Source organism: Eptatretus burgeri, chromosome 4 (assembly GCF_056783735.1).
Source record: "Eptatretus burgeri isolate ZD-2024b chromosome 4, Ebu_testis_v1, whole genome shotgun sequence".
Taxonomy (NCBI): Eukaryota; Metazoa; Chordata; class Myxini; order Myxiniformes; family Myxinidae; genus Eptatretus; species Eptatretus burgeri.
This window is the reverse complement of record NC_140964.1, coordinates 133,000,106-133,023,250: the sequence shown is the minus strand read 5'-3', so window position 1 is coordinate 133,023,250 and position 23,145 is coordinate 133,000,106. Positions and strand designations below refer to the sequence as shown.

The window sequence follows — 23,145 nt, the reverse complement described above, 5'->3', positions numbered from 1 at the left end:
TTGAGGTGTGTAATATGCCTGGATTTTGGAAGTTTAAACAGGAGGGAGGGTAGTGGAAGAACACGTGCATCCTGGAGTTCTTGGCGATTATCAGAGGATTGAGAGCAGTGGGAGCGATGTTGGAGAATAGATGGTAGAAAACAGAGAATACTGACTACTTGCGATGTGAGGGCAACAAACTTCATGCTTCAGCCTCATCACGAGAGAATCCAACAATTTTGAGATAATAGATTCCACAGAAGCCAAGAGAGACATATGTCATGCGAGGGCACCGTCCTGTAGCGGAGAGCAGTCAGCACTCCAATGACGTATGGAAAGCTACATTTGTTGTGAAAAAAAGACGAAATGGAGAACTTAAAAGATATGTACGTCTACAAATTGGTTTTCCTTTTCAAGATACAAGCCAAGTGGTGGCTTAAGATCTTAGGGTCTTGAGTTTGAGCATCTGTCGTGCCGTAAAATAACATCAGGTGGGTTTACTCAGCCCCTATCATCCTTCCAAGGTCGGTAAAATATGTACCAGCTTCCTGGAAACGTGAGACACTGCATCAGCGGCACAGCCACACTCCCAGCAATGATTCAACAAGCAGCCAAAGGCTGCATCTGAAACAATAAAGCCCAATCAAGATCAGTTTGTTTGGATTTCAGTGAAGCATCATGAAGATTGTTGTCGGCTCAGGTTGAGTCGTAAATAAGCAAAGTCATCAATGCCAGAGCACATTAGAAAGGATGGAAGCGCAGCAACAGCAGTGTAGAGGAACATAACAGAGGTCCACTTGGTGGTACAAATACACATCCAGGAAACCACATCTGAGCCCAGAAAATGGTGTTTTCATACGTATGGGGAAAAACAATTAACTCGGGAGTGCAACACGGAAAAGGCGGGTCAAATGGCATCATTTCTTTTAAGGTCGTGCAGGATCGTTGTGCCACACATTTGACTCGGTGTTGTATCACACAGACTGGGCCCTTTGTACATTAATATTCATTCTGCATGCTGGAAATAAATATTTAAATGTAGCAGGTTTGATTCCCGACAGAGCGTCGACCTTTGATCGTGCAGAAACGGTCCATGCTCCCCCTCTGTTCCGGGCCAAGGGGGAGCCGCTTGGCATTTAACGTCCGATCTCCGAAAGTGCTGTGCATTCATGTGTTTACATCAACTTGATTAAGTGTTGAAAGCCTCAAGGGCAAGGCTTTAATACACCTCAAGCAGAGAGAATAGCACAGCGATAGACATGTTTGCCCATGTTGGAGTTCATCAGGACAGCGTAATGCTTAAAATTGTCTGCTGTGTTGTCTGAACATCCTTAAGCACATACGGATGATAAAACCCCCCGAGTTGTGTCTCGTAAGGAAGCAAATTGTGCACCATTACATGAAATAAGGCAAAAGACAATGTGCTCTTGTTGCTCACAAGTCATGGGACAATAGGTATCCTTGCTCAACACAGACAAGGAGATTAACATACACATACACATACACATACACGTGTTGACCTTTTATTCTCAAGTTCGCCACACCTCGAAAGTCGCATCATGAGGGTTTTCCATTCACATCATTCCAGTTTCAACAATGCAGTGACAATCTTCAGCCCAAGAATGGACTCGTTCATGACGTTTCGTTTTTATCGCAGTGTAGCTGTTGCTCTTTGGATGATATTTGGATAATAGAGTGCTCCCCGATACTAATACTCGTGACGAGCATTGCGATGCGTGTGTTAGAGATTTCAGGAGTCGAGCGACGGAACGGGAAATGGACCGTGGGATGGAAAGAGACTACGATCGGAACGTGGACCGCGGTCGCCGTGATGATGCACGTGACTATGAGCGGAACCGTCGAGACAGATATCCATCTCGTCACGAACCGAGCCCCCCACCAAAACGCATGCGTCGTGATTGGTAAGCCTACTTGAGAGTAGCTGGAGTGAAGAAATTATGTTTGCTTGCATTGGTTTGCACAAATCTCAAAATGCATGACATTGATACAAGAATGGGAAATGGTGGCAGGGCTGCAGTGGATCAGTGGTATGTCGGTGATGGTCCTTTCCTGGGTGTGGCCTCTTGTTACCTTGAACATGAGGTGAAATGTTAATAATTTCCATTGCCTCGTAAACCTGTGTTCACGTTTCATCTCCAACCTCCTGCCAACCCCCCCCCCCCTTTGCATCCTTTTTATGAGTCCCTTCAGCGCAATCCCAATCCCATTGCACGATTAGTGGGGATTAGCTTGCGCCTGCTCAACCGCACGCGGTTTCTGGCATTGCAAGACTCGGCCCCATTGGCGAGGTATCAGAACGGAAGCCCACGGCGGCAGTGTGATTTAATTGAAGTCATTATTGAAGAGAAAGAGTGATTTTTAGTGAAGAAGAAAAGAGAATCCAGGGTGCTTTGAAGCATCCTGAGTGCTGGATGGATCACAAAAACGACGAGCCGTTCATGACAATCTGCATCGGCATGCTCACATCTGCGGTGTGCGTGCCGCCGTTTCCTCCATCATCTGCTCTTATTTTATTTCGTCCCAGGTTTCTTGAGGTTTCCTTTATAATTTATGTCCTATAAATGTATACATCCCATCCCATCTGACGGCATAATTTGGTGGACATCAAAGATCCCGCGGTGGACTTCACAAAGAGCAGGTGAGGTACCGCCACCAACGTGGAACAAATTCCAAATTTCTGCCCCGACTTCCTCTGTCGGAATGGCGACCAATCCACGATTGTAACCCAAGCCAAGAAACGACTTTGACAGCACCGCCACTCGGTGGAGGGAGAGCATGGCTCGTGATCTGATCCACCGATCTGCTGTCATTACCAGGCTTGTCGCAGTCGATATTTAAGTTGAGATGAAGTGTTCTGTTTTTGTCTCGTCAGCGACCTGTGGAGTGTTTGTGTCCTCCCCATGAAAGGTAAAGATTTTGGAAATTAATTTATTAATTTTTACTTTGCTGTTTTTATTGTTATTATTATTTATTTATTTTTCAGTTGTCCCACAAATGCGATGTGCCTCTGTGCCGGAGATCTAATGTCTCTGCGAACAGTCAAACAATACTTTACCAATGACCCACCACGCTGGCATACGTTGAGCTGTGGTGGTGTTTTCACCCATGAGTCGTGTCCAGCATGAGTCCGACCCTCATGGAATTTGGGACCGCCTCCCCAAATGGTGGTCTCGTCATTGGCTGGCCACCAGTGTGGACGGCACCTTGTTCTGACTGTCCCACCCCATGAAGTGTGTCCATAAAGAGTCTTTTACCCCTCTTCTGTGTCTGCAGCGCATCTCACCACCATGGCCTATGCACACGTGCTGACAGATTGTAATGGTCCCTTTACAAACGCTCAGCGCTTTCCCGGTGCCGTTGTCACAAACCCTCCACTTGACTTCACCTTTCAAACAGGAGGTTTTACAAAACACAACCTCACCCTGACTATCTTCAAGGTTATCCTTTGCTGCCTCCTCGGTGCATGTTTCCCAATATGTGATCACACAAGACACTACACCTACTACATGTAGCTATGGATCCCCCCTCCCCTTCCACGTAACAATATATCTAAATTATCCTTGTCAAATATTTCACGTGAAGGCCCCCCCCCCCATTCTCAGCCAAATCTCTCCACTCTCCAAGCACCCCTGCCCTATGGATATCCCTCCTTACACAATCCTCCCATCTCACCTGCAGTCTACCTCTTTTCCTCGTACCTTCCTCCCTCAACCTCTTTGCTCTTTTTGCCATTTCTCTTCCCCCGTCTGCTCCGTGTCCACCCCTTCTCAACTGGCATTTCACCAATCTCCCCATCAAACTCATCTGCACACTAATCTCCTTCTTCCATCCACCCTCTTTATGCCTGCAAACCTCCTGAACCTTGCAAACCTGTAGCTTCTGTTGTCTCTCTATCAGTGCCACTGTCTCCAGTACGTAAAGGTAGGCCGGCGTTACACAAGACGTTAGACCTTTCCCTTTCAATTTTCTTGGTATCCTTATGTCCGACATGACTCCCTCCACGCTCCTCCATCCATTAGCACCCAACTGAATCATCCTCCACACCTCTGCCTCAGCCTTACCATCTCTGATCGATGTTCCTCCCAGACACTCAAACATATTTCCTGCCTGATCTTATTCCCCCTCCAACCTGATAGTCAATTATTTTCTCTGCTACCCATCCCACATCACTTCAGTCTTCTCTACACTCATCTTCAGCCCAGGCCTTTTAAAATGCCTCCTTCCACTTTCCCAGTACTTTCTGCATCTCCCACCCACTCTCCACCACAGCAGCCAGATTGTCGACAGAGACAATCCTCGTACGACCCCTCAAGCTCACCTTCCTGCTTACCAGCTCCATTGTGATGATAAACATGAGTGGGCTGAGAGCACTTCCCGACTTCAAATCAATGTTCACGCTGAACTGCTCAGACATCCCAGGACCAACCAAAACTCTTCCCTTTGTTCCCTTGTCCATCTCTTCCACCAACCTAACTTCTGCTTCCGGTACTACCATTCATCTCGGTTTCACCATCACCATCTCTCTCAGGACAGTGTTGTCAGCCTTCTCAAGGTCCACCGAACCTCTTCTCCACCAGCTGTCTCAGCACGAACATTCCATCTGTCATCCCCGTACCCTTTCTAAAACTTTGCTGCTCTTCTCCGATCTCTATCTCCACCCTCTTCCTTATCCAACCTCTCCAGCACCTAATTACATGATGTCGAAGTGTCATGCCCCTGTACTTCCCTAGATCTTGAACATTGCCCTTCCCCGGGCATATCGGCATAATTAACCCTGTTCACTTCTCTGGAATTGAACCCCCTGTTACACATACATTCACAGCCTCTTCGTCCAACAGACACTGACTTCTTCCGCTGCATTTGTCATCTCTGCCCACACCTCATCAATGCCTGGTGTGCTTTCCTTCTTCAGCTTCTTCAATGCCGTCTGCACTTCCTCCTCTGTGATCTCCACCAACTCCACTTTCCCCTCAACATAACACGGTAGCTCCAGCTCGCCGTTGCTTCCTTCCCCGTTCAACAGCTCTTTGAAATATCCTTCCCACAGCTTCAATATGTCCCCGTCTGTCACTCGCCTCCCGCCACCGTCCTGAATCGCTGATCTCTCCACCCCCCTTTCCGTGTCCTTACCATTCTAATCCCTGTCATGAGCCAATTTATGTGTCATCTTCCTCCCAACATCCTCTTCCAACTTCTTGTACACCCCTTCTTCCATATTATTCCTCCCCTTATCTCAAACCCTCCTTGCTGCTTTCTTATTTTGCCCATACAGGTGCAGCAACCCCACATCCGGCTGCCTCCTTCTATCCTTGGTCTTCTCCATCTTCTTCCGAACCTCATCCTTTTCACCAACTGCCTTCACTCCCTTCTCCGTCTCCCACACTTGGTTTCTATTCCGAGACGATGCACCCTTTCCTGACATTTCCACACATAAGAAAGTTTCCACACTTTCCTGACGTTTTCCTTCCACACAAAACTTGTGCAATTCCCCTAAACACCTCTCAATACTTTTTCCGCTCCTCCAAACCTTCTGCTTCTTCACCAAGTTACTCATTCCTCGCCCTCAACCTCTTATTGTACTCTATGAGGATGTTTCCCCTGTACTTGCTCCACCTAATAATCTGACCCCTGCTCTTAACCTCCCTCCTGTTCTCCATCTGTACCACGAACACCACATGCTTGTGCTGGGTGGTAACATGCTCTCCCGCCACTGCCTTCCAATCTTGAACCCTCCACAACTGTCGCTTCCTTCCCATCACCAAATCCAGTTCTGTTCTGTGATGTCCACTCGTATAGGTAATCTTGTGCCTTTCCCACTTTTGAAAGAATGAATCGGCAATGGCCATCCCATTCATCGCCACCACCTCTTGACCTTCTCTATTCCTCGTTCCCCAACCAAATTTACCAAAACATTCCTCTTGCCCCTGCTCCGCGACTCCCACTTGCGCGTTAAACTCCCATGCAATGCACAGCATCACGTCCAGCTCAACCATTCCCATCATCCTCTTCAGTGCATCCCTTAATTCCTGCTTCTCCACCCCAGTCCTTCCCATTTGTGGCCGATACCGACATAAGATAAACCATTTGCCTCTGCATTACCACCCATGCCATCACGATCTGTCCCTCCCATCTTTCCACTCTGACCATCTTTTATTGATCTCTTCAGATACTATTATTCCCACGCCATTACTCCTTCTATCCTTACCCGTGTTTAACAGCTTGTGTCCTCCTAATATCCTTGCCCCTGTCTCCTTTCCATTTGGTCTCCTGAACCTTCCAACCATCTCCTCTGTATTGTCTCAATCAGTGCACTACTTTGACTCCCCCCCCCCCAAATTAATCACACATTCAAACTACCGAGCTTGACCTTCCTTCTGAAGCATTGCTCAACTGGCAGAGCGAGTACCCTCTTGATCAGTTTGGGTCACTCAGGTCATCTATGGGCAGCACTGCCCTGGCTGACCTACTGGACCCACTGCCCCAGCCATTGTCATAATCTTGTGTGCGCACGCACACACACACACACACACACACACACACACACACACACACACACACACACACACACACACACACACACACACACACACACACACACACCGCTCTCTCTCTCTCTCTCTCTCTCTCTCCACTCGCTTCCCACTCCCCCCACTGCCCACTCCTTGGCTCTCCCTCCACACTTGACTCACCTGTACCCTCGAGGCGCTCATCCCTACCCCCACCCCACTCACTCCCTATTCTCTTTCTCCGCCCACCCCACTCACTCCTTCACTCTTCTCTTCATCTCCCCACCCCCTCCCCTTCCTTATGTCCCTCTCTCCCCACTCTCCTTAATTACCTGAGTCGCGCTTATTCAGCTGACAACAAGCAAATGCTTTTCACAAAAAAAAAAAATCGATCAATTCCTTCACAAATGTCACAGTTCCAAAGCCACCCAGTTCGACCCTCATCACATTCGCACAAATCATCTGTGCCGAGACCACAGGCACAAGAACCAAACTCAGTCAAACTGTCGATGCACTCAACTGTCCCACGGGTCAAGCCGAGACAACAGGCGTAAGCACCAAACGTACGCTTGTACCGTCGATCCACTCCACTGTCCCATGGGCCCAGCCCTGACCACAGGCACAAGCGCCAAACGTAGCCCATCTTAATTACTTAATTCCCATCCTCCTTTATTTATTCATTAAACCTGTTTTTTTATTTATTTATTTCCTCTCACCACCGAAGGTGAAAGTCGGTTATGTTTTCACCCCTATCTGCTTGTTTGTTTGTCTGTGTGCAGGATGTCTCAAAAGGTTGTGGACGGATTTGGATGAAATTTTGTGGACAGGTTGGGTGTGTGACAAGGGCGAACTGATTCGATTTTGGTGAAGATCTGAATCCGGATCCGTCGACTCGAATTTTAAGCGATTCTTCACCATTGAGAGATGGGGCTAAAAACGATAAATAGCACGATATCTCAAAAAGTTGTGGATGGATTCGAATGAAACTTGACCAGCTGATAGCAAACGAACGTCAGGACACTGCTCTTGCTTGGTCCTAGTCTCAAGTGGTGCGGCCATGTTTACAGCACGAGAACAACCGAATGCGAAGCTATCGGTCAATTTGACGAAGCAGCAATCTGTGCGCTCAGTGATTGCAGCGCCGACAACGGTCAGCAGTGTGTCCAATTCTGGAAAAAAAAAAAAAAAAACAATAAACGAGACAAATTGAGGATACTTTTTGACTTACCCACTCATTACTTGACTCGCAGGGAGCTTGGGAGATGATGGACAAAATAAACAGAGGACCTAAGATTTGACCCGCGGAGATCATAATGCCAAATGGGCCGTCCGATTGAATGTTTTTATCATTAAGGTTGTTATGAATTCACTTGTGTTCAAGACATAAAACCTTGTGTTGCCAGGGATGAGAGGAGCGTCGACCCTTTTCGAATGGGTTTTGAACCTCAGTTTCAAAGCGGACCTCCTTTTCCACAGCCCTGGATATCTGAACCTCAAATGATGCCTCCCCAGGGCCCGCCGATTCATTCCAGGTCTGAGAAAATGGAACGACAGCAAATCGACTAAACCTTTTCACTAGGTTGCATATAATTTTGTTTACTGCTTGATTCGTATGTTTTTTTTTTTTTGTTGTTGATCAGGCTTGGCATAATGCCAGAAGGAGATTTTCAACATCATGTACCAGTAATGAAGACATTCAAAGAATTTCTTGTGAATTTAGAAGACACAGTAAGTGAAACTGAGGCTGTTGATCGGTACCATGACTACAAGATGGACTTCCGCAAGCAACAACTCCAAGATTTTTTCTTGGACCACAAGGATGAGGAATGGTGAGTCTGTTTGTGTTGGATAATATGGAGGTAGTGGTAAACGATTTCAATCTTGACACAGTCGACTTGTGTATTTCCTTCGCTCCATTAGACGGCCCTGAAGTGGCTGTGTGACCGTGACCAGAGTGAACCTCAAACACCGGAGCTATCTTCGTGGATAGCCAGCTTGAGACGAAATTTGGTTGCTGATGCATCAGAGCAGAGAGTGCGTTCGTGTGCTGAACGGAGTTTAAACTGCGTCGGTAATTGACGTTGGTAATTCTCACCATCCAGACCCAAGGGATTATCGGAGCCGGTCCGGTGTCCAGGTGGAAGAAATGGCAGTGCAGACATGCACGCCAGCCTTGGAAATAAATATGACAAACGCTCTGTTGGCACTGGACAGACCAAATAGATATTACAACACGAAGACTGATGATAAATTAACACTCCACTTAAACACAGAATTAACTCAAGACTGAGGTGCCGCATGAGCAATGCGAATTCACGCAAAACCGGGTCGGATTCTCCTGGATGTCGCCCTGCAGGACAGTGGAGAGGGGGGAGACAGTCGGCTAGGTGCTTGTTGCAGGTGTGAGGACGAGTGCAGCGTGCTCAGTGCGAAGGCCCAGGAACTTAGGTACAAGACTCAAGTCGTCTTTTTCCTCCCTTGTCTTTCTCTCATCTCCTGTCTCACATCCTTCTCCACAGGCTCACACCCTTATCGTGCCTCGCGATGGTCTTCCTCCCTCGTCGCGATGGCTCAGCGACATGCCCATCGGCAGCCACTCGCGTCTTCCATGGCCATACCAGGTGGTGAAGGAGGTCAGCGACCTCCTCCCCCACCCCCTCCCCCCCTACCCATGTGCGTACAGAGCAGATCACCATCCACCTTCCAGCGGCCTTGCTGCAGAGGCCCACATGCCTTTGTGAATGCCGCTGTTACATTTCCTCCTTAGACTGGACTCAAACCAGTTTAAGATGAGGGGAAACACAGGGAGGGATACACTTATCCAATCTAACCACCAAATTGAACAGCACCGTGCCCCCAGTGGCAGTACGAAGGATGACTGCACGAAACAGGCACTCAATGCAGGGGTATAAATGCTATTTGATGTCCTTGCTCCTTGTCACATCATCCTGTCACATGTGAGGATGTCACATGATCCTCCTTGCAAATTTGAAACGTAGTCATGCTGAGAGGTCGGGGTTATAAATTTGCAGGACTCGCAGCCCTGAGTGGATTGGCCATGTTTCTCCAATGCTGTGCAGCCAAGAACCGCATACTCGTCCAAACGAAGGATATTCTTGATTTATTATTACCCCTTATCGATTTAACGGTTTCCTTGAGGAATGGCAAATTATTCGGAAATGAGCGATGCACGGGAGGTGGATTGCAGATACGTTCACACAGTCGAAAGAAATCATGATTTATATCCCCCGAAGCGAAAAGTGAGGCGAAGCAATCGGTCGCATTACTTGGATGACGTCTGTCTCTGGGCATTCGGCTTTGTTTCATTCACCAAGTAGACAGTCACTTCCTCGTGTAGAAATCAGAAGCATTGTAATTGCTTCAGTCTTTATTGTGTTCACCTGGTGGAAAAAAAAAAAAAAAGCGAAGATGAAGAATAAGAAGTCAGCGTTTTAACGATCTCCCAATTTATGCTTTAGCGATCCATTCTGGCATCTTTATCAGTCTTGGTCGTGATGAAAACACTCAAACAGAATAAAAGCTGCTTTGTTAAGGCTTATGAATAGACTCCATAGCTGACTTTTCAAAGTATAATTTGTCCACATTTCCCACGGAAGTGTAGATAGATGCATTCACAAATTTGCCACCTCAAAAATAGTGCCGCTCTGGGTGGACGCCCCATTCCCTCCCCCCTCACTCGCTGTGCCACTGAGAGGAAGCATCTTGCATTATAAGACTGCGTGGAGCACACAACCCCTCCCCCCCTCCCACCAAGAGTGCAGGCTGAGGCAGAAAAATCCCTTTTGTTTGATATTTTGCAAATATTTTCAACAACACCGCGTGGGTTAAGTATTCTATGAATGCCATCTGGTGAATCAAAAGGAAACGGCAATGGTCCATATAAATGGATCGATCCAGTGGAAGGAAGACCGATGATTAATGATGATGATAATAAATAAGCATTTTCAATACAAATAAACTTATCCCTCCCTGTGCCCAAGGCACACTCACACAGAACCAGGCATGGCTTTTTGTAGAGTTCAACTGTCTTTGGTGCAACAGCACAGAGAGGAGCAGAGCAAACCCACGCTGCCCAGATTGTAGTGGTCCAAGAATGTCCCCGGAAAAAGAGAGTGACTGTCACTCTCGAGGTGTGAATCCTTTCCCCAATTCTTATCCCCATGTGACTCAGCGTGACCACTGAGGATGCGTCTTCCCGTCGTCAGCCTAATTGGAAGATGCCCTATGGTTCTGACCAATCGAGGTACGTTTTCCTAACAATGGCTCACCGTGTCCTCGCTGTGTCAAGGTAGTCCACCCAGAACCACACCCCAAGTGATGACGTTCACACCGGTGGTAACGCCATGACCTCGGGCCCTCCTCTTCACTGTGGGCGATAGCCAAAAAAGGGAGTGGTGCAATACATGCTCGCTGATGGTAACCTCGTGTGTGTGTGTGTGTGTGTACATATATATATATATATATATATATATATATATATATATATATATATATATATATATATATATATATATATATATATATATTGTATTGTTACGACTTTGGAATTCAATTGCACACAACATACAGGTTCCCTGAGTAGGCTATGTCGATAAGTGCATGTTCCCGAGATAGCTCACCTTCCATTGTTTAAATGTTTTGAAGTCGATTTGATGCGCTGCGGATCGATTTAATAGTTAGGGAGGGAACAATGGAGACATCCCTCCCCCTCTTCTGCGAAGAGGAAGAAGAACCCTGCGGTGACGTCAACAACTCCCTCCCACCCGTGGTTGAGCGGGGGATGGATCACGAGGGCATGAGTCATGCCAGGTGCGGGGGAGGGGGTGCAAAGGATAAAGAGGACTTCTTTTCTTTGTTCAAAAAGAGTCCCGTGGGAGGAGTAAGCTTTTTTTTACTTCGGAGAGAGCAGTCGTTCAGCCATCGGGTCCTGCTTGGCTTGCTTGGCTTGAGGCCTTCGGAAGCTTTTTGCTTCGGCTGGCTCAGTGAGCTTCGGCTGCTGCTTTGTTTTGGAAGGAACTTGAGCCGGTTGTTCGGCTCGAGCTGCGAGTGGAGTCTTCTTCCTCTTCTTCCTCTTCTTCTTGGTTCGTGGAGCTTTTCGTTCTCCATTTTGTTTCCCAGCTTGGTGAGACACATCGGCCTCTTCTTGGAGTTGGATCCTCGGGGAAGCGACGATCGACAGGAAGGATCGGCGCCTCGTCTCACCGGCACGTGTTGAGAAGCGCGGGAGGATTCGCAGGAGCTCGGGAAGGATCGCGGCGATTGGATCCAGCTCGCTCTCGCTGGAGCCCGGGTTCGGACAAGTTGAAGACCACACGAGGTGGAAAGGTTCGAGTCAAGCTCTGAGTTTCAGCTCACCTGTCCTCCGAGCTGGAGCTCATGATTAAAGGCCTCAGCCACCGTTTTGTGCGTGCGTGCGTACGTGCATCCGTGGGCCCGTCTAATTAGGAGGAACTGCTGTTCAGTGTAAATTACTGAACATAATAAGTAGACGGTTGTAGTTCTTTTGTTGCTTGTATAATTGCATACGTGTGTTGCCTTATTTAATTGCATACGTGTTTTATTATAATAAATGTCCTTGTGCAAATGTAAACCTGCTCGTTGCGTCCATTCCCTCATTGACTGAACATTTCGTGTGTTGGGCGTTAGAAAGCCGTTGGTTTGCCGTAATAGGGGGACATTTGGACCGACGGTTCTCGGCGATTACGCCGCTCGGAATCGCGCACGGACAGGCTCGCCTCGGCGGTTTGTTCCGTACGAGATCCGTCAAGGGTGGAATACCCCGGTAGTTGGATCACGTGGGTATTTAGGTACATTGAAGATTGGTAATCAACCCTACTCCACGTGATCTGCCGATTGGCGTATTTCGGTTCTTGCACAAGGACCCGTTGCTCGAGCTGAAACCCAGAACCCTGAAACCCTGAAATCTCGAACCTCTCCACCTCGTGTGGTCTTCAAGCTGTTCGGACCCCGGGCTCCAGCGAGAGCGAGCTGGATCCAATCGCCGTGAGCCGCCATCCTTCCCGAGCTCCAGCGAATCCTCTCGTGCTTCCGAACACATGCTGGTGAGACAAGGCGCCGATCCTTCGCATCGATGCGTCGCTATCTCGAAGAACCACCTCTAAGATGAGGCCAAGGAGTCACATTAAGCCGGGTACCGAGCCGGAGAACAAAGAGCTCCGAGCTGAGCAACCAGCTCGCCTCTCACAACACGAACCAAGAACTCCGAGCCGAGCAACCAGCTCAACTCTCTTCCGATGAACAAAGCCTCTCACAACACGAACCACGAACCAAGAACGCCGAGCCGAACAACCAGTTCAACTCTCTCCTGATGAACAAAGTCGACTCTCTTCGACAAACTAAGCCAGAGCCCAAAAAGCGAACAGAGCCAAGCAGAACCCGAAGGTCTACTGAAAAGCCAAGCCAAAGCTAAAAGCTCTCCAAAAAGCCTCCACCTCGCCAAGCAGAACCGAAGCTCACTGAACCAAAGGTCTCAACCCTCGCCAAGCAGAACCGAAAGGCCTGCAAAAAGCTTTCAAAAAGCCTCAACCCTAACCCGAGCCAAGCAGAAGCTGAAGCTCTACTGAACAACCTATCTATTCTTTATTCTTATCGGCCCCCTCCCCCGCTCCCGGCATGACTCATGCCCTCGTGCTCCATCCCCCGCTCAACCACGGGTGGGAGGGAGTTATTGACATCATGAATCACGGGACGGGAGGGATCTTCTTTCTCTTCGCAGAAGAGGGGGAGGGGCGTCTCCATTGTGTTATGATCGCTCCCTAACTATTAAATTGAATCTCGCAGCACACTTAATCGATTTCTGCCCATTAAACAATGGAAGGTGAACTAGCTAGGGAACAAGCACTTATCGACATAACTGATTAAAGGAACCTGAATGTTGTGTGCAATCGAATTCCCAAATTCGTAACGATATATATGTATATATTACCTTTTGGGGTTTCCTTTCACCTTCCCTCACCTGGCCCTTGCTGGTTTGAACAGGAAGGACAGATCATGTGACGTCCTTAATCAAACTAACTACTCCAGCCACAGCACTGCCTTCCACCTCCTCACTGCAGGCGTACACCAACAGGACAACTTAACCTAAACACAAAGTCCTTGCTGCACGTCAAAATGATCTATCTCACACGAGCACACTGTCCGTGCCACGGCCTTGCATTATAATAATTTCCTTGTATCCCACACACGTAAAAATATTTTTTTTTATCGCATTCATGATCATAATCAATACATCTTTCATATTAGAGGATTTCTATCTTTGAACATAATTGAATTTTTCACTTTTCATCCTTATATTTTTGAAGGCTTATTGTATTGTGCCTTATCTTCACCAACAAGTTCTGAGCTGGTTCAATCTGGAATCGGACTCCGTGTTTTGCATTAGCAGGAGGCTGCACCAGGATGATCCGGAATGTTCGGAGAGATTTGCTTGTGAAAATAGTCATGTTTCCCGAGTCCATGATCATTCCTAAAATGGTCGCAAAGATTGCACAGCGGATGGGCACTTTTGGTCACATGGTCACAAAGATTGCACAAAGGGAACATTGTTCACAGTGAAATTAAGAGAAGCTGACATTTGCACCAATCGACTTTGCTTTTAACCATCGATAACGAGTGAAATAAGAAATCGTGTGCATATGTTTGTGTGTTTTTGTTTTTGTTTCACATTAATTATGATAATGAGCTCGCTCAGATTAATATGAAGTGAAGTGTGCTGCGCAGCAAAGCCTTTCTCAAAGTTTTTTGTTTCACATTATAAGTTGATTTTATCTTGTGCTAACTCATTCTCTTTTCCTCCCAAGAACAGCACCCATCAGGTTTTCGATGCCTTCGCTTGAGGTTGTTCGCTAGCTTAGACCTTTGGACGCTGCGCACAATGCAGCGTGCAGACTAGCGGGGTTTGGCGTCCGGAAAGAGTCCCAGAGGGCGGCGTGGATGTGGCCCCACACGCAGTGCTGCGCACAATGCAGTGCTCGGTTGCACCGGCTCAGAGCTAGGCAAAAGTTTTCAAAGTACTAAAACGTGCTGCGCAAAATGCAGTGCTCGCGCTGTTCAGTGTCAGCTAGATTTGACGTAGTCACGACAGCATGTACGAGACCGCATAAGCGGTCGCGTCGTTTCCAATGCTGCGTGTTTCTCCCTTTTTCGTGGTTTACCCTCAACGGCACTCCTTGGCAAAGACAGGCTTCGATTGGCTGCCATGCCATTTTTGAATCCAGCAAAGGTGACGTGTGATTGGCTAATTATTTCCGAACATTCAGGATTGCGTATAGTCTCCGTCCAAAGCGCTGAATGGTGTAAAGATCTCCGCAAAGAAGCAGATTCTGACACTTACCTCTGTTAAAATGTAAGATGAATGCCCTTGTTGCCAGATTTGTTTTGTAATTGTTGTTTTTTGTTTTTTTTTGGAGTGATTGAACATTTTCTCAGGTACACTTCTTTTTTATTCTTTTTATCAATTCTGTCATTCTGTCAATTCTTTTTTATCTCATCATTGGAATTGGACAGCAAGCATTTGTCGGCTCCGATTCTTTTCCATGACCTATGATGACAATATGTGGAAATTCTTATTTTACAAACTAGATTTTGCTAATCATTTGTATTCTGACAATGAGACGTTCAGTCTTTTTCTTGAGGAATAAATTATGTTTGATTGCCGTAATTTAAAGGCCATTTCAATTTGACAATTTGATGTACTTGTGCTCAACATGAACGACATTTATATCGATAATAACATAGGATGGCACAAGCACCAAAACAATCAAGAGAAACACTGTGCAAGGTAATTTGCATTTTTGTATCATCTTTCCAAAGATGATCAAGATGTTGTGTACAAATTTTCCAAGTTTTGAAACTTTGTTTCCTTTTGATTCCTTTTTTCACAAATTCTCAGGACTTCTCCGAAGGCTGTTGTGAAGAGTTTTTCCGAAAGCGTCTTCTTGTCCAACGATTGATATGAATGTGTTTACTGTACACTTGAAGCTGGATTGTTGATGTGGATTGCACATGTGTATTGTTACCGGTATCGGAGCGAGCATGGCTGGGTGCACGAGGACGTCGCTCGGACCTGCCGCTCGACCTCCGACCCTGACGTGGCGAAGCCACGGATAACTCAGTGGCCCGACGGGTTGCGAAGTAACTGCGGAACCCAAATGAACCGTGGAAGCCAGTCTCCTCCATAACTCCAAAACCATAAAACCGAGCAGCCTGAAACTTTGCATGTACACGAAGAAAACTCCAAGGAAGTGCAAGAAAGAAAATTGGGTGTTTGGGTTAATTCGAACACCACTTGTGAAGATAATTTCTGGCCTTATTTAATTTTATCCTTCATCAGGCGATCCTTGGCCACCTCGCTCTCTGGGGTCTTAAGGTGTTTCCTGGGTAACCTCGCTGGGGTCTGAAGCTGCCATGTTCTTTGGCTTGCTCAACCATGCCTTGACTTGGAACGGGCCGCAACGATTTCTTCACGATAGTGTTTTCTTTTCACTTTCCTCACTCATATTATGGAATGCCTGTTCATCATAGCTATGAATCATTATGTACATCGCTTTTGTAAGTAATATTCTTTTCAAATTCGGAGCTTGGAGCGATTTCATGCATTATATCGTCACCCTCATAACAAAAGTGTCGAAGTTATTTTTTCCAGTTTTTGAGATTTTCAGACGAAGTCATCGAGAGCCATGACGTAATCATAATGACTAATAACAGGATTTGTGTTTCATTTAGCTTCCATTCATAATTCTGTGCACAAGAAATAGTGAATAAACAAGTCTGAAGACGACGATGGTTCACGAGCAGTATTTGACTATGTCGATTTTTTTCAGAAGTCAAGGATGAGACAAAGTGATAATGTTTGACCAAGTTATAAAAATGATCAACATGATGTGGTACGAGTGACAGGATATTAGCTGCAAAATGTCGAAAACCCGGTTTCGTTCAACAACTTTAAAAATTTGACCTTTGCATAACCTTTAAAGGTCACAAAACAATGTCGTGGACATTAAAATACAGAAACAGGATTCGTGCTATAGCTTAATGGAGTTAGTTCGTCGAAGAAGGTCGAAAACCCGGTTTGATTCCCACAACTTTGAAAATTTGACCTTTGTGAACTTTAAAGTTCAAAGGTCAAGGATTATGACTTTTGGTGCAAAACTTCCTCTGGAACATTCCAGGAACAATATAACGTCATATTGCCTATATGGCATTTCGCACTCCTCAGATTATCCATACTTTGATGAAATCAGCGTAAAAACAAATTTGAAGGGGGCGCCACGGGCAAGGTGTTCGAGATGGAGCAAAATGGTTTCAAGACTTTTGGTGGGGAATGACCTCAAGATTATGCATAAAAAATATTGTCATCCAAGCTCAAAGTTTTGGCGGTCGTATGATTTTTATGTCAAAATTCGAAATTTTCTAAGTTCATGACCTTGTGACCTTGTGACCTTGACCTTGGGACAAAAATGAAAAATCGAGCTCCGTGGGGCTATGCAGGTGCCATTGGGCTAACCAAATACCGAAACCCCTGCCAGATTCGACAAACCCCTCGGAGCAGATGGATTTTTATGTCAACATCGCAATTTTCTAAGTTCCTGATCTTGTGACGACCTTGGGACGAAAATGAAAAATCGAGCTCCGTGGGGCTATGTAGATGCCATTGGGCAAACCAAATACCGAAACCCTGCCAGATTTGACAAACCCCTCAGAGAAGAAAATTTTTTATGTCAAAATTCGCAATTTTATAAGTTCGTGACCTTGACCTTGGGACGAAAATGACAAATCGAGCTCCGTGGGGAAATGCAGGTGCCATTGGGCTAACCAAATACCGAAACCCCTGTCAGATTTGACAATCCCCAAGGAGAAGATGCAAATTGAAATTGGCTACCCCCTAAAATCACAATTCGCAATTTTCTGTGTTCGTGGCCTTGACCTTGGGACGAAAATGAAAAATCGAGCTCTGTGGGGCTATGTCGTTGCCATTGGGCTAACCAAATACCGAAACCCTGCCAGATTTGACAAACTCCCCACAGAAGAAAATTTTTTTATGTCAAAATTCACAATTTTCTAAGTTCGTGACCTTGACCTTGGGATGAAAATGACAAATCGAGCTCCGTGGGGCAATGCAGGTGCCATTGGGCTAACCAAATACCGAAACCCCTGTCAGATTCGACAATCCCCCAAGGAGAAGATGCAAATTGAAATCGGCTACCCCCCTAAATACACATGTTTTTTGGGCGTGGCTCCACCCATAATGGGTGCACCACACCCCTTTTCAGGAAAACACAACTCTATCATGATATAAACCTCCCACCAAAATTTTATCAGGATTGGATCAAAACCCATGGAGCTATGCTCAGGACAGACACAGACACAGACACAGACAGACAGACACACACAACAATAATGAATTTTGTGGTCACTCTTTTTTTTGTGAAAATATTTTTTCGTGAACCAATATTCGTTGATGAAGAATTGCTGCAGTTTTTGGTGTTTTTCTCAAAACTGGAAAAAATGACTTCTCGTGCTGTGGCATGGCTGGAAAAAAAATAGGTAACCCCTCCCCAGGGAAGAACAAAGCACAACCATATTTTTTTGGTTAATTAGGATGTCTGAAGTCGGAAATGGATGGTTGTGAAAAAATATATTGGGGAGAGCATGTATTTTTGGTGGAATTTGTAATTATAGTGCCTGAAATTTTTGTGCGTTTTGGAAAATCATAAAAATGACTTAAATCTTCAACTATCAACCAATTTTTGGTTCACGAAATAAATAAGTGACCACGATATTCGTGTGTGTGTGTGTGTGTGTGTGTGTGTGTGTGTGTGTGTGTGTGTGTGTGTGTGTGTGTGTGTGTGTGTGTGTGTGTGTGTGTGTGTGTGTGTGTGTGTGTGTGGCTGTCTGTCTGTCCCGAGCAGAGCTCCGTGGGTTTTGATCCGATCCTGACAAAATTTTGGTGGGAGGTTTATATCATGATCCAGTTGTTTTCCTGAAAATTGGCGTGGTGCGCCCATTATGGGCGGAGATACGCCCAAAAAAACATGTGTTTTTAGGGGGTAGCCGATTTCAATTTGCATCTTCTCCGAGGGGGTTTGTCGAATCTGACAGGGGTTTCGGTATTTGGTTAGCCCAATGGCACCTGCATAGCACCATAGCAATGGCACCCCACGGAGCTCGATTTATTTTTTTTTTTTCATTTTCGTCCCAAGGTCAAGGTCACATGGTCACGAACTTAAATTGCGAATTTTGACGTAAAAAATTTCTTCTCCGAGGGGTTTGTCGAATCTGGCAGGGGTTTCGGTATTTGGTTCGCCCAATGGCACCTGCATAGCCCCACGGAGCTCGATTTTTTTTTTTTTTTTTTTTCTTTTTCTTTTTCTTTTTTTTTCATTTTCGTCCCAAGGTCAAGGCCACAAGGTCACAAACTTTGAAAATTGTGAATTGTGTTTTTTGGGGGCAGCCGATTTCAATTTGCATCTTCTCCGAGGGGTTTGTCGAATCTGGCAGGAGTTTCGGTATTTGGTTAGCCCAATGGCACCTGCATCTCCCCACGGAGCTCGATTTTTTTTCATTTTCGTCACAAAGTCACGAATTTAGAAAATTTCGAATTTTGACATATAAATCAAACGACCGCCCAAACTTTGAGAGCGAGGATGACAATATTTTTTATGCATAATCTTGAGGTCATTCCCCACTTAAAGTCGTGAAACCATTTTGCTCTATCTCCAACACCTTGCTCGTGGCGCCCCCTTCAAGTTTGTTTTTACGCTGATTTCATCAAAGTATGGATAATCCGAGGAGTGCGAAATGCCATATAACCTATATGACGTTACATTGTTCCTGGAATGTTCCAGAGGAAGTTTTGCACCAAAGGTCATAATCACCTTTGACCTTTAAAGGTCACAAAGAACAATTTCAAAGTTGTGGGAATCGAACCGGGTTTTCGACCTTCTTCGACGAACTAACTCAATAAGCAATAACACGTATCCTGTTTCCTTATTTTAATGTCCACAACATTGTTTTGTGACCTTTAAAGGTTATGCAAAGGTCAAATTTTTAAAGTTGTTGAACGAAACCGGGTTTTTGACATTTTGCAGCAAATATCCTGTCACTCGTACCACATCATGTTGATCATTTTTATAACTTGGTCAAAAATTATCACATTGTCTCATCTTTGACTTCTGAAACAATCCACACCATCAAATACCGCTTGTGAACCATCGTCGTCTTCAGACTTGTCATAATTAAAATGTCATTTTGTACACAATCAAGAGTATGTTGCTTTCAGATCATCTCCGTTGCTAAATCTGAATCATGAAGTTGTCAAAACTGAAAAAATGTGATTTTACTAACTAATTTTATTCCGAAATGCTATCTTACATTTTGTTGTATTCTAATATTTTTTGCTTTAACACTGAAACTAGCATATATATTTAACAAAACATTCTGCATAAAATGATGCTGAATGTGAAATTCACAGAGATTTCATCAAAATAATCACTGTCCAAGTCACTCTCATCTGCAGCAACAGGGGCTTCACGTTTGTCGACACATTCCATACCGAGACATGAACAGAAGTCAGTGCAAGGCAATCCAAACAGTGGCACTTCTGTGAAGTCTTGCATTCAGCATCCATCCAGTACATGTGAGTTAGGTCTCTGACTTCAATGGGTGCAGCCTCTTTCACATAGTAAACAGGTTGCATTGAAGATGTGTCCTCATCCCATCTCCAGCCATTACCAATTGGGCTCAACTGTTGTGGTTTTGAAACTTCACATTGCATCCAGAGAGTTAACTGGTACTTGACACGCAACACATGTTGGAGGAAATGCTGGATGCTTATGGATGAAATACATATTGTTACCTTCGTATGTCATCATCGAGTGTTAGTGCATCGGCAGAAGAGAGTGACTTTTCCTTGACTCGTTTTACTTGACATGTTGAAGCATATATCGGGCAGCGCTTGTACAGGACTGCAGCCATAGCATAGGTTGTGGATTTGCCGTCAAGGGTCTCTTCATTTTGGTCAAAGTTATCAATGGCAGCATCCACCATAACAAGGTCATTCACACTTTGAAGTCCACGAGGAATGTACACGTCTGTCCCTTTTTGGTCAAGTGCAACTGATATAAGAAACCTTCGTACTTCATCATAGGACACAGAGTAGCCCAAGTCATGAAGATGATCAACCAGTTTCTTACTCCCAAACAAATGATGCACAGATATTCTGAAACCAAGACTTATTGATGTCTGTATTTGCTGACTGAGCAATGATATTTTGGCATTTAGCAATGATCTTCAGCTCCCAAGTTTGAGAGTCACCATTGGCAAAGCCATATACAGAGTCAAATGCTTGTTTGCTCACACACCATGATAGAAAATCATACAGACAACCTGGCACAAATTTTCCACACTCCTCGAGCTCCAGATCAAAACGAGATATGTAGTTGTCACTCTCAGTTATACTACTCATATGGCTTCTCAGGATTGCTGCTGCCATATGCAAGATCTGATATTCATGAAGCTGATCTTTTGCTGAATGTAAATCAGAAAACTCAATGTCTTCATCAGTTTCCATGTGTGATGCTTGTTGGAATGCATCACCAATTGTCATGTTGCCTGAACAGACCAAGTCTGATTGTCCACGGCGTTGCACGAAGATTCGTCTGTTTCCATAATAATTTTTTTAGCTTTGTCTTTAACTTCCAGGACGAATATTGTTGTGCATCAGTCACCCCCATGTCAACCAATGCTTTGACATACTTTTCTTTCAGGAGAGAGAGGCTTGTCACAGTCAATTTTTGGGTTGGCACTGATTTCTCAAGCTCATTCTGAACAACGTGGAATGCTTTCTCGTGACAAGTCTGTTCTTTGTCAGATGTGGCTGCCTTCGAACATGCTGCTTCAATGTTGCGATCACTGATATAATGTCCATAACAACTCTGATGATACTTTGCATCAAAGGCAAAGAGGTCTGAATGTGTAAGCATTCGAGTATGAATCTCTTCATCATTTCGTTTGGTGGTTGCTTCCAGAACTCTCTGTCTGGTGGATTTACCACTTCCAGTTGTAATTGGAGTCAATTTTTCTGATTTCTTGTCTCCTTTGACACAAACAAAACATTGAGTATGGATATTGAAATTGGAGGAATGTGATATACTGCTTTGCCGCAATTGGTAGATGGACCTGCGGCATCATCATACATGGAATTGCTTGAGGAACTTGTATATTTTGCACGGCAAAGTTTGTGGCAGCTCAAATGAATCTCGCTGAAGAGAATTTGGTCTTCTAAGGGTGAAAATAATTCATAGACATTATCTTTGCGTTTCTTACATACATTCATGATAGTCCTAAGGCCATCTTGGGTTGGATTCTTGACAACAGCACCTCCTTTTGTAAGGGATTTGAAGCACAATATACATCGTTTAGTGTTCAAACGAGGTTTCTTTTCAGGAGGTTCACCATCCATAATGCTTTTCTTGTACTGCAGTCAATGATGAAAGTTTCTCTGCCCTACAAAGACAAAGAAGGACTGGTAAAATAACAGGGACTAAAAAGATGTTCCTCGGAATTGGATTTGACACATACACACTCTTATATTTTTTTCGGCAAAAGAATACTGTCACAACCTAATTATGTACTGCCCTTTCAGATTTCCGACAAAATGACACTTTATTTGTGCAAATCGGTTGAAAATTGCAGGTTTAACAGTCATTTTCGTGATTTTGCAACATTCGCCAAATTATTGGAGACTACGAACACTATTCATGACCAAAATACATGCTATCCCCAATATATTTTTTCACAACCATCCATTTCCTACTTCAGACATCCCAATAAACCAAAAATGATGGTTGTGGTTTGTTCTCCCTTGGGGAGGGGTTACCCTGTTTTTTAGGACCCTGATGGGGAATGGCCACAACACTAATAGGCACTTTTGTTATGAGGGTGATATGATAATGATATGATACAATTTTCCATGATCTACTCTCACAAACAAATTAAAGTATTTCATTGAAATATTCTTTCAGTTTTGAGGATCTCGTCCAGAGTAAATAAGTGTCAATTTGTTGTGAAATCTGATAATTTGAAGAAATAACAAGTCTTTTACGAAGCCGATATACCTATTTACTTCAAGTAAGCAAGGCCCCTTCTTCTCCATACATACACAAGCAAATGAGAAATTTCCAGAGCATTAAACTTATCTTTGTGTTTTTTTTTTTTTTTTTACTGTTTGGAAAATTATATTGAGTGAACAAACAATTTAGGAACAAAAAAACGAGTTTCATTGAGCTGTATGATTTAATGCATTCAGGCGAGACCTGACACTCTGCCCCCAAGAGGACTTGCTTAAACATGGCATCTGCCAGAATTGTGTTTATATTTTCGGAGGTTTCGCAAGGTGCTCTGCAGGGAACCAAAGGAAATCTGGTTTAAAAAAAAACAAAAAACGGACGTTTTAAAAAATAACGTGTTTGCGCGGACCCCAAAGAGGTGTCACATGTGACGTGCGCAGACGAGCAGGCAAGATGGTTGATTTCACGGGGCGATTGAACTTTGTGATGTCTCCAGGATTGTTCGGCATAATGCAGCAACTCTTTTGTGG

General features: G+C 44.9%; 1 protein-coding gene across 5 annotated transcripts in view; it reads left to right on the top strand.

The window, feature by feature from the left end:
- The window catches only part of LOC147029151 (uncharacterized), a 157,796-nt gene that overhangs the window by 48,126 nt on the left and 86,525 nt on the right, over nt 1-23,145 (top strand). For 2 of the 5 annotated variants that reach the window (XM_085876245.1, XM_085876244.1), the window contains exons 3-5: nt 1,725-1,901; nt 7,910-8,038; nt 8,147-8,335. In XM_085876245.1, coding sequence (XP_085732371.1) covers nt 1,725-1,901; nt 7,910-8,038; nt 8,147-8,335 — 495 coding nt within the window. Of the gene's footprint in view, nt 1-1,724; nt 1,902-7,909; nt 8,039-8,146; nt 8,336-12,566; nt 14,893-23,145 lie in introns of those variants that run through there. The other 3 variants (XM_085876246.1, XM_085876248.1, XM_085876247.1) reach the window with 3 other exon arrangements.